At 36.9% G+C, this 12,192-nt stretch overlaps 2 protein-coding genes across 3 annotated transcripts in view; one reads left to right on the top strand and one right to left on the bottom strand.

Annotated features, from left to right (window-relative positions):
• The window catches only part of LOC308068497 (TGF-beta receptor type-2-like), a 310,921-nt gene that overhangs the window by 114,434 nt on the left and 184,295 nt on the right, over positions 1-12,192 (bottom strand). The window lies entirely within an intron of this gene.
• The window catches only part of ZNF148 (zinc finger protein 148), a 42,479-nt gene that overhangs the window by 12,598 nt on the left and 17,689 nt on the right, over positions 1-12,192 (top strand). The window contains exons 2-3 of one of the 2 annotated variants that reach the window (XM_080399212.1): positions 8,878-9,223; positions 10,438-10,563. In XM_080399212.1, the coding sequence (XP_080255338.1) occupies positions 8,894-9,223; positions 10,438-10,563 (456 nt within the window). In that variant the 5' untranslated portion in view covers positions 8,878-8,893. The remainder of the gene's footprint in view (positions 1-8,877; positions 9,224-10,437; positions 10,564-12,192) is intronic. The other variant, XM_080399213.1, reaches the window with a different exon arrangement.

Here is a 12,192-nt window from a genome sequence, read left to right as displayed (position 1 = left end):
TACTTGGGGTAGTCCCTGAAACTTCTGTATGTTTGTGTGTAATTCCTTGTATTCTTCCAGGGGTTTTAGTGTATATGTATAATGTTGTAAGGATTTTTAAAAAGCGATCTGGAAAGAAACACCAGAAATTCTGTTTTATATATACATATATATATATATATACACACTCACACATCCCTTTGACATTTGGGCCCGTAGGGTAACTGATAGAAACATCAGGTTGTCATCTTCTGTAAAGCAACGCTAGCATAGTGCTAGTGATTAGAAGAGATGCTTCACAGATACTTTCAGATAATAGAGGAGTGGTAAGACCCAAGGAATTTAAAGGTTTGTAAAAAAAAAAAATCACAGTTTTTTAAAAAGCAACATGTTTTTCTTTTCCTTGTATTTTCAAGGTGAAATTATATGAGATGGGCTGAGACAGTTAGGCAGTGAATGCTGAACAGGGAAGGGCCCACTCCTGCACCCTGTTTTGAGCTGCCTCTGACACACTGTCTTCCTGGTAAATCCAGTCATAGAATTAAACTGGCAGAAAATTAGTAACGAGGGAAAAACTCCCAATTTTACCAGGCTGGTGGAGTGTATAAACCAATATGTCTTGACATGAGCATCAAAGTAGGCACAAAAGATAGGGTAGACTCTCACATTTAGGGGGAGGGAGCAGGATTGCCCCTTTCAATGACAGTTAGCTGTTAGATTGGCTCAGCTTTGTCTGCTGACTGTTATCAAAATCAAATGAAAAAACATTTGATACATTATCTGAAATATTTTTACGAAGATTCAGTTTGAGGCATATATGTGATAGATGAAGTTTCAAAAAATAATTTAACCAGTTGGACTGAAGTTGTAAACTTCTAGAAGTACTTAGAAGATGCTGGGTAGCCTTATTTATGTGTAGTGCTTTCTTTCCTGCATATAAATTTCATTGGATGTCTCCAGAGTGAGCAATTTTGAGTGCCTGAGTGTCATATGTAAGCGCAGAAATTGTGTATTTTTCTTTTTTGAGATTATAGTGGTAGAAATTCCTATATAAATTCTCAAAATTAACTATTTTCTAGTAATTTATAAATTAGTGCCATAAAATCAACGGGGTTTTTTTCCAGATAAAAAGTAACATTGCCTGTGATTTTTGGAGTATTTAAAGTATGCTCGCTACACTTGTGGCATCCCTGTGGATTTTGACATGTAACTGTGGCTTTGTTAATAGAGTACTGAAAGCTTTCTGATATACATATTTGATACTAGATTATGGTTATGCTAGTGATGATCTTCTACTGATTTTTAGCATAAGCAAGGTGGCAAAGATTTTCGCGCACATATAATTTTATGCATAAGTAGATTTTCTGTGAGTAATCCTGTTGATTCTAATAGGACTATTCACAGCTCAGTATGAGTGTAAATCTTTGTGGGATCAGGCCCTATACTGGTGTGCGTTCAGCAACATGGAACATTTAGAAATAACTGTGTAACAAGTCTTAAGAGTGTTTGTATCATATGTTACATTTTAGAATGTGCTGGGTTTATGACCTGTGAACTTTTTCATAATGATTGAGGTTTGATTTCTTTTTGCAAGTCAACACATTTTAATTCATTCTTACAAACACTTGTGTGTTAATTTCAGAATCCTTCTTTTAGCTCTGTCTTATTTTTCTGAGTAGGGAGAAGAGATAATTTAATTTAATTTTCTTTATTTAGAACCAGTAAGTAAGGTATTTTTCACTTTTTGGGCTTCTGCAGTTTCTTAAAAATTGAACTTTTGATACAGTGAAAGCTAGCTGTGTTTCCTTTTATATTGGACTATATCCATATTTTAATAGTGCAAATAAATATATTTTCTGACGTGAAAATACTCAACATGTTTCATGGTCTGATAGGGTTTTTAAGTGATCATTATGAACCTGTCAAGTTCTGTTTTTTCTGTCTTTTGGAGAGGATTGCATTGACTGCAGTTTTATTCATGGTAGTGCTTAAGTAGTAGTTTTAAATATGATTTGAAGTCATGTTGCTGTCTTTTGCTTTATTAGCATTAAGAATTGCAGAATTATTTGTGACTTTTACACTCCCTTTTAGGAAGAAAGTATTTGAGACTGTCGATCCTAAGTTTTTCCCTTGATCTAAATTTGGCATAGTTGTTAGGTATGTCTGTGTGGCAACTAACTTGTTTGTTTGTGTGCACACATTGTATTTGTGGAGCAGTTTCACTATATGCTTTAACCTAATCGAACCTGATCTGAATTTAATAAAGGATTTATTTTAATCTTCACTTTCTGAAAGAAGAATGTGAACCTATCTTGGCATGGTAGCTATCAGTTGTAGTTGATTTTATAGAGACTTGTCTACTTAGAAAGGTTCTACTAGTTGTGCCAGTAAAACTACTCTGATTATATAGTGATTGGCTTTTTAAAATTTAGAATAAACCTTTCCAAAGTGAATTACATTAAACAGGGAAGGGAGAAAAATCAATTCTGTGCTAGAATAAGAATGTTTGCTTAGGGAGTTTTGTAGATTTATATACACTGTATTCATTTAAGGTTACAGTTTAGCACAAATCATTGTAGTATGACCATACAGATGAGTCCTAAGAAGCAAGATATGCTTAGGGATTTCCATAGATTGCCTTTTTAAAAGTTTATTGTATGTATATTTTGCACTAGTAGCCTTGATACAGTTTGTACTCTGTTATTTGCACTCTGCATGCACTCGTTCTTCCAGCGGCTGCTGTGGAAGCAAGGATGTGGTAGGGATGTGTGCAGGTACATATCCTATAGCTTTGGGTTCATTAGGAAGTTTGCCTTGTCTTACCTCAAATGAAAACACACTCCCCAAAATGTGGAACTAAAATAATGTCGCTGGGCTACTTGTAGCATAAGGTTACCCTGAAACCATTTAATACCTTGAACTGAGCTCAGTCTCAGCGTTTGTGATGTGAGTCTTACAGGTAGATGTTTTCATCAGAACAGTATCAAGTTGCCAAAGGCACGTTAGAATTGCCGTTGTGCATCCTGGTTGTTGAATCTTAGACAATACGGTCAAAGGGAGTTTATGGCTCTATATGGAAGTAGTATTTCTATCTCAAGTCTTTTGTTACAATCCTTCAGAAGGAACTCAGGTTTAAGCCAGAAAAATAATCACATTTTAACAAACTTCCTTTTCCCATTTCCTTCAACCTTCTTTAATTCTATTTTGCCTTGGAAAACCAGGAAGAAGTTAGTGTAGGAAAGAAGTAGGGTGGATATGGATATAGAAAGTAGCAAATCCTGCATTTTAATGGTTAAAACAAGTAGAAATCTTAAAACAACAAGATATCATTTTGCGTGGTATAATTTACAAATAGGAAGAGTGCATCTTTAAAAAACAGAGCAAAACCACTTAATTCTGTTCTACCAATGGATATTAAAATTCAGTTGATTTTCATATTTTCTCTATCTGTTATTAATCCTTAAGCATATTTTCTTTTTTCATGTCTTTAAAACTTTTAAATCCTAACTACAGAAACTCAACCAAGTACTGCACTTATTAATTTCATTTTTAAGGTGAACCCAATTATCTCTGGTTACTTGATCATTAAATAACGCTTTACTACTTGCTTAAGAAAAGAAGGGAGAAGGCAGAAAAACCTTTACCCCTACCATCAGTTGAAATGGAGAAAAAGAGCTGGACCATGTGTTGTGCTCTGGTGGCTAACAAGTTCCGCCATTTCACTTCAGGGTCTCTCTTCAGTTTTACTTCATAGCAGCCACCATCCCAGCAAACTCCTGAAAATATATTAATGTTTTCTTTTGATTGTATTTTAATTTTTTGTTCTGAATTGGAAAAGCTGTTATGCTTTCCATTTAGTTTGTTTCTGTTTAAATGGCTATTTCTTGAATTAGGAATATTGTCTTAGCTCTCCAACTTTTTGCACCAGTAATCTTTGGAAAAACTGATGTCAGGGTTACTGAAATGAATAGTTCTGAAGTACTGCCGTAGGGTTTGGTGTAGCAGCAGTTTTTGAAATGAAACAACATGGTTCACTGGCTGTAGATGTTCTGCAGGCAGCTGTGGAGCACTGTGTGAAAAGAGAAGGTGCTGGGATGATCCTGTGAGACCTTTTCTGTGCAGTCCCTCTCCTTCCCCCTCTCCTCCCCCCAAAAGTGTGTGTACCCAGGATGTTCTGCCTGTAGATGTCTTTTGTGAAATCTTGGTAGGAGAACCTCTACCAAGCAAAATGAATACTTTAAAGGTTTTGTTGACAGCTCTTTTTATGTCAGTTTAAAGAGAAACTGTATATTCAAAGAAAAATCGTATGGTTATTTGGTGAAGCTTGATAGAAGTTCTGAAATGCCATGGAAAACATCTCTGCAATGAGGATAACAATGTCTTATGCCAAGAAACATGCTTGTGTGTATTAATATGCGGTTTTTATTATTATAGCTTCCCCCTCAAGACAATCTCAAAATAAGTCGATCTTTATTTCACAGATGCATCTTGCACTTAAAATATTTTTTTAATCTTTGCAGGCTTGGTAAAGTGAGCTTGTTTGAATGCTTTTAACTTACATTTTCTTTATCGCACTGTCACTCTTCCAAGAACGCTTCTCCTCGTCTTCAAATTATAGGATTCCTTTTATGTGAGCCAAAAGGTGTCAGTTGACAAATTACATGTGTTTTACTGAATTGATTGCAATTGGGATACTTCTTGTTTGGATTAATAGTTTGTTTTTGTTTGTGGTTCTTCATCTTAAAATAGTACCTGTGTGTCATATAACTTACATTGTGTTTCATCACTTAGAATATGCAGCCTAATACTGTGAGTTTTCATTATTTTTCTCTAAAAGCTAGATGTTTGAAAGCCTGATTTAACAAGCAGTATATTCACTGTACCAGCTTCTGATATGACTCAAGATCATGACTGGAAAACACCCTAAGTGCTTTTGTTTGCATGACTGCTAAGCCTGCTAGTTAGGGTAAGAAAGAAAAAGTTTCCATATCTCTGACATCTGAGAGAGCTAACAAGACCAATAAATAACCAGTACAGTGCTAGCCTGTCTTCTGGGCCCGTGCTGTTATCTTGCCAGCTCTCCCAAGATTCTGTATGTCACAAGTCTTCCTGCCTCTGTTGGTGGGAGCAGCAGGCTCTTCTGCACTGTTAAGCACTCAGTCCCTCTCTCTGCATTTGCCTGCCTACCTTCTTGCTATGAAATAGCTTTAAATACAGGATTTCCACAATTCATACCTAATTTCAGAATGATATGGTAGTATCTTCCATGTGGAACAACCTTCTGTGCTGTTTTCATCAGTGGCTTGAGCAGACAGATTAGGGCCACCGTGTTCTCACACTTGATACTGTCTGTTCTCCCTTGAATGTGTTTCAGCATCTTGAGATCTTGTATTCTAGTACCTGTCCACGTCATTTCTCTAAAGAATCTGCAATAAGCTTATGCTGTCATATTTCTGTAGTGAGAAACAAAAGCATAGTGAATGACAATGTGTGAGATGTACCCTGAGTATGGATTAACTTGGGATAAAGGTTGAAATTAATATATCTGCTTGTTTTCCTCGGAGTCTGCCGTTCAAGCTACATATTTAAAATGCCCCGCCAACCTAAGAAACCAGTCTTAATCTTAGATCTTTTGCGCCATCTCTTATCACATAATGGCGCCATGTGAGACAGATTCTTAAGAACTTCTGTTCCTTCTCACATTTCTTACTTGGCACAGGATATTCCACATAGATAAGATGATAAATTCATCCTCATTTTCTTCTTTTAGGACGTTGTTGCAAGATCTCTCTGGGGGATCTGCATTGATGGAAAAAATAACAACCTTAGCACTGTGCCAGGTTGTTTGTTTGTTTGTTTGTGTTATTGCTGAGAAACTATCAGTATGGTTTCCCAGTTACCTCCAAAAAATACTTCATAGATTATATAATGTCTGCAGGTGGCTGTGTGGCATACTGGACGTGCGTTTTCTCTTGAAGGCGTGGAATCTCATTTTTTTTATTATAAAGTGGATTAACTTGGGAATAAACCTGTCACCTAGCACTACCTGAGCTTACTCAAGGCATTAAGGAATTGTTGTTCATATTTGAAGACAGATGCTGTGAAAATTAGGAGTAAGATTTAAACCTTCTTTATGTTAGAATTGCAGAAGAACGAGAAAGGGCAAACTGCAAGCATAGATGTTCTGAACAGTAATTTTTCCTGTGTTCTGCTCCTGTCACAGGCTTTTTTGGTCCCTAGAATGTGCTTCTTACGTAGGAAGGAAGAATATTAAAAATTTTGATGACGTTGTCATATATAAGCAGATTTAGCTTGGTGACTCTGTCCTCCTGACTTCCAGCAGAGGAAGGCTTACTAAAAAAAAAAATACCTAATTGACTGAAAAGCTTCTTTCTTTGGCATGCCTCTTAAATATTTGAAACTCAGAAGTCAGACCATCCTGTCAGCCTTTATAAGATGTATTCAGAAATTTAGAACCTCTCATGATAGAGAATTGGGACGAATATTCTTTCACTCCCTAGTTGCTAAAATGAGGTGTTAATGGGCTTTATTTATTTATTTATTTGTTGAGGTGTGTGGTGGGTTGGTTTGTTTCTTTGTTTGTTTTTAAGAAATTGAGTGAATTTTACTTCCAGAAGGTTAAGAATGAATAGTAGTATTTGAAACAAAGTATAATGTAGGTCTTTTTCAGCTGCTTCTGCTAGTGGCTTGCATTCTGACCAAGTAGTCTAGGATATCACCTGAAGAAAGACCGCTGTTTATTTTGTAAACTCAGTGTAGTTTGCTGTAAACAAATCTTCACAAATGTTTAAGGTACACTGAGAATTTTCAGCTTTTCCTGGTGGAGAAAATAATTTGGAAAGTGAGCAAATGGATCAAATGGAAAACTGAAATGTAAGCATTTCATGTATATTTCTTTGATCCAGTCTTCTTGCGTGTTGACAGACTGTTGAACTGGCAGGGGGTTGTAGTGCTGCAGTTCTGCAGGGTGATGGCCCTGCCAATTCTAGGCAGAGAGACTTGATTTCTTTGGTTAGGAGTTGTCATTGAGAGCTGCAGGGAAAGCAGCATAGCCTCTGACTTAAAACTTGAGTGGAGATGGATCCTTTCACCATGCTGCATTCATAAGGGGACGGAATTTGAAGCTGGTGACTAGCAAAATACCAACATCCCATCTATATCATAATTCTGATGTATCAAAATCAAAGATGCTGATGTTATCGTAATGCCCCTCAAGATACCTTTGTTGTGCTTTGACTAAGCCTGTAGTGTATTGTCTGACTCTGCTGCTGCTCCCACCCCTGTGTCTGCTGTAGCCTTTGTATAGCCTTTGCCCTCCAGCTGCGGGAAGGAAGGGGATGAAGGAAGGATGTCGCTGTGTGTCTGAAGGAGTAGACCAGAGCACTGTGGAATGGGTAGGAGGTATGGGCTGGGGGAATAGGGTGAAGGAGGCTGACTGCTGTGACTGGATGACACCAAGGGGAAGAGTTGTCTTAGGGCTGTCTTGCATGTATAGTAATAAGTAGAGTAAGATACTGCCACTTCCAGCTTCACAAAAGCCTGCTACCCTATGTTAAAAAACAATAATGTTATGACACTTTTTGAAATATTATTTTATATCTGTCTGTGTACCATCAGTCATGAATAGCAATACCATTACATTGACTTGAATTCATATTTCCTGATTAATGCTCTGGCTTAGTGGATGTGAAAGTGAATATGTTTTTACAACCAGATTTGACCACTCTATAGCCTTTTTTGGCATATGCCTTTAGCCAGAAAGTTGCATTTTCGTAGAATCATAGAATAGATTGGGCTAGCAGGGACCTTTAAAGGCCATCTAGTCCAACACCCCTGCAATGAGCAGGGACACCTTCAACTGCATCAGGTTGCTCAGAGCCCCATCCAACCTGACCTTGAATGTTCCCAGGGATGGGGCATCTACCACCTCTCTGGGCAGCCCGTGCCAGTGTTTCACCACCCTCACTGTAAAACGTTTCTTCCTTACAACTAGTTTGAATCTACCCTCTTCTAGTTTAAAGCCATTACTACTTGTCTTTTTACAGCAGGCCCTACTGAAAAGTTTGTCCCCATCTTTTTTATAAGCTCCCTTTAAGTATTGAAAGGCCACAATAAGGTCTCCCTGGAGCCTTCTCTTCTCCAGACTGATCAACCCCAACTGTCTCAGCCTTTCCTGACAGTGGAGGTGTTCCATCCTTCTGATAATTTTTGTAGCCCTCCTCTGCACCTGCTCCAACAGATCCGTGTCTTTCCTGTGCGGAGGACTCTGGAGATGGGCATGGTGCTCCAGCTGGGGTCTCACCAGAATGGTGTAGAGGGGCAAAATCACCCCCCCTTAGCCTGCTGGCCATGCATCTTTTGATGCAGCTCAGTTTTCTCTCACTTGTGGATATTAAGATGTTCCAGCAGCTACAGTATGCCTTGGGGTAGCAGCAATGAAAGGGCACTTAAAGGACAAGGAATTATGAGGAACAGGACCAATATGAAAGAGGCGTTTGTAAAAGATGGTCAAAATGGAAAAAAGGAACAGAGTGCAAAGGGCGCACAGAAAAAAAACCAACACATTTTCTAAGGAATGAGAAGGAGGAATTAGCTATCATTTAATGACAAGAATTTTGCCAGTGATCAGAAGGCACTTGGATTTGAAACTTTTTATTTGAAAGTGTTCAATTGTGTACACATGCATGTAAATGAAAGGATAATCTTTTCATGTTGAAGCAAGATATCCAACGTTTTGCTTTTATTTGGATATCAGTTTTAGGTGTGTATGTGTGTATGTTGACCTACTGATTGAGTTCTTATAAAATGTTTTTAAGTAAAAAAATTTTAAGCAAGAGCACCAATTGTAGATGTTTACTATTAAAACTTTTTTTGTAGGTTATTGCACTTAAGAATGAACATTGAAGACAAGCTGGGAGGATTATTTCTTAAATGTGGTGGCATAGACCAAATGCAGTCATCCAGGGCTATGGTAGGGTTGGGTGCAGTATCTGACCAGTCTGGAGTATCGGGAGAACGGCAAGAGGCGGTGCTTCAAGATCGGACTATGGCGCACCAAGAAATTCTTGCAACAGATGAAGTGTTACAGGAAAGTGAACTTCGACAGCAAGAGATGATTTCACATGATGAACTTATGGTCCATGAGGAGACGGTAAAAAATGATGATGACATGGATACGCAAGATAGACTTCCTCAAGGGCTGCCGTATGCTGTTAATGTCCCTGTAAGCAATTTCTTTGTGAAATATTGGAGAAATTAGTGGGAAGCTTGATCTGGTAGTCTAATCCTACTCTGGCAAGAATATATTAATTGCTTGTTTGGATTTTGATTATCAAAATATTTATGAATGGATGCTATTTATGAAAATGTCATTTGCCTCTGGCTGTGGATAGATTTTGCCAATTAAGTATAGTCTTTAAGTATCTGTTTTATAAATATTTTATAAGTAGGCTGTTACCATAGAATTAATGTGTTAAAATGTGCTCATTTAAATATATTTAATATTCAAGGGTAACTACAAACCAGAATAAATAGCGTTATGAAAAGGTGCATACTGTTTATGCTGTTCGTAGTACTGTTTAGTTTCTTTTGCTACAAGAAGCATCTTGTACGTTTTCAAAGTATGTGGACGCTTAGCAATTGCATTCACACTGCAGGTTGGACTGTGACACTTCATACATGACCATAAATATGCCCCTCCTCGATATCTAATAGAAGGTGTACCTCAGCTTTCCCAGAGAGAATATAGATGACTTCCTTTTGAAAACAGAGAGTATGTCTGTAATGCAGCACATCATCACTGTTACCCTTCAAACATAAAGGATAATTACCAGGACTTAATAAGTAGATAGCCTTATACACGAAGAATAGTCTTCAGAAAGGTAGCACTGTTAAAACACTACTCTTGTTAGCTGTAGATCAGGTGGTTCAGGTGACAGAAAAAAATGTGATAGCATCATGCTTTTTATTAAAGTTTACATTAGATCAAGATTTTTTTTTCCAAAAACTTCATTAGTACTGTTCTTTTTTTCTTAAAAAATACTTCTGTCTTAAATATATAATAAACTATTCCGTTAAATCTTGCATTGACAACAATATGGACTAAAGTAAAATAGGTATGAACAACTGAATGTTTTTACAGATGGAAGTGATTTTAATATAAGAACTGATCTCAAAATCACCACAGGTCAGGAGGAAAAAAGACCTTGGGAGATGAATGAAAGGATACATCAAAATGTCACTGTAGAAATTAACTATGCCCTTTCTATTTGAGATACTTATTACTCCTTTCACTTAAATTTCTGAAAGAATGAAGCCACAAGATAATTCCCTTAGAAAAAGGTTTTCTGTTTCAGCAGTTTGTCATCTTCTAAAATTGAAAAATTGCTTTTCTGTAGTGAGAACCTTACCTGAAACTGGCACTTGGTATCTTAACAGATCAGTGTAAAGCAAGAAATTACCTTTACTGATGCATCTGAACAACAGAAACGAGACAAAAAACAAATACGAGAGCCAGTAGATTTGCAGAAAAAGAAGAAAAGAAAACAGCGTTCACCAGCAAAAGTAAGACATTGATTTGGCAAAACCAAGATTAAAAGAACCTGAAGATTTGGTTGACTATGACTAATTTCATTAGCATTTGAAGTAGTTAGGCTGGAAATTGTTTGTTTGCTCAGTAAAGATGCAGTTCTGAAGTTCACCAGAGACCCAAAACAAAACCTGATATAACAGTGTTTTTCTTTGAACTCTTTTTAGCAACATGAACCCTTGATATATTTTAACATCTGTCTTTCCAGGCAGTTCTCTCTCCAAATATTTTTTTTTAAATTATGAGTCAGTAGCTTTGTAGACAATTTATAAATCATTACTCTGTATCTATCTAATAATAGCTGTGCTTTTCTCTGAGCCTGATAATTTCGTATGCTTCATGCATAGTAGTGAAAAGTTTTTAAAAAGAAATCTAAAATGGTAGTTTTGAAAATTCTAAAAAGTTTACTAATATATATAAAATAATTTACTGGTAGGGAATATTCCTGTGATCACAATCATCTTCATATATGTATTTCTTTATATCAAAAGATTCTTACCATAGCTGCTGGTTTGTTACTTCAAAATTTGTTTTGTAGATCCATTCATGAAGAGTATGTATCCCTGTATGTCTGAAAACAATTTTCTTCTATTGAGACACACTTCAGATAAAACCAGAATCATTTCACCTCATGAGGCAGCAGTGTTATATCTTCTAGTAATTCCCCAAATCAGTATTAATCTTCAGACTTAAAATATAGAACATATACAGGCTGCTCTGATAGGCAAAAATCAGTTACATATTATCCCATAGCAGCATTAAAATAAACTTACTCTGAAATCAACCCCCAGCCTATGGGTTGATTTAATTGAAGGAAAAACTCACCCTAACACCAAGAAAAACTCCCAAACCTCCTTTTTGTTGGCCTGGGAGTGGGAGCCCTCTGTCCTCCTCAAAGCACTGCCAAATTAGTTTGCACTTGTAGTATTCTTGGAAAGTTGAGAAATTGTTTCAGATTGGGTGTGGAAGCAAGTTCCAAATCCTATGCATCAAGATACTTCTCCCTTTGATAGAAAAAGGAGGTCTAGGTTGAGTACATCCACAGATCACTTCCATGGAAACATGGCAAGGTAGGAGAGGCGTGTGTCCCTCTTCCTACAGACATGTACTTGCATGCTTCCTTTTTATCTCCCAGTCTGTCAGTGTTAGTCTTTTGAGATGACAAAAGATGGAGAAAAGATAGGAAAATCATTAAACAGGTTGTTTTTCAGTCTCTCTTCCCTTTTTTTCCAACTTGTCAGAGTAAAAAGGCAGAAAGAAGCTGAAGGACTGATGTAGGTGAGAGTCTACTGCAGTTTAAGTTAGTATTCCCAGAGTAATGGGGTTGATTTTCCATCCAAACAGCAGCTGGGACTTTTACAAATGGAAGTCAATTAACATCCTGAAACGTTTTGAATTATATTTTATATTAATATAGTCATCTTATAAATAAAAAGTCATTAGCTTTTATGAATCCTGTCTGCTTTTCCCTCTTCCATGCACACAGACACATTTGCACACGTGTACACACATGCATGCACACACATGCACACACGCACAAGCTTTTTTGTTGCTTTTATTAGGCAAACTGCACTGACAAAGTTAACTTTCTTCATTTAAGAGAT

The sequence above is a fragment of the Falco punctatus genome (genome assembly GCF_963210335.1).
Source record: "Falco punctatus genome assembly, chromosome: 8".
NCBI classification, from domain to species: domain Eukaryota; kingdom Metazoa; phylum Chordata; class Aves; order Falconiformes; family Falconidae; genus Falco; species Falco punctatus.
Note: the sequence above shows the minus strand (reverse complement) of the source record. Positions and strands in the feature narration are given on the sequence as shown.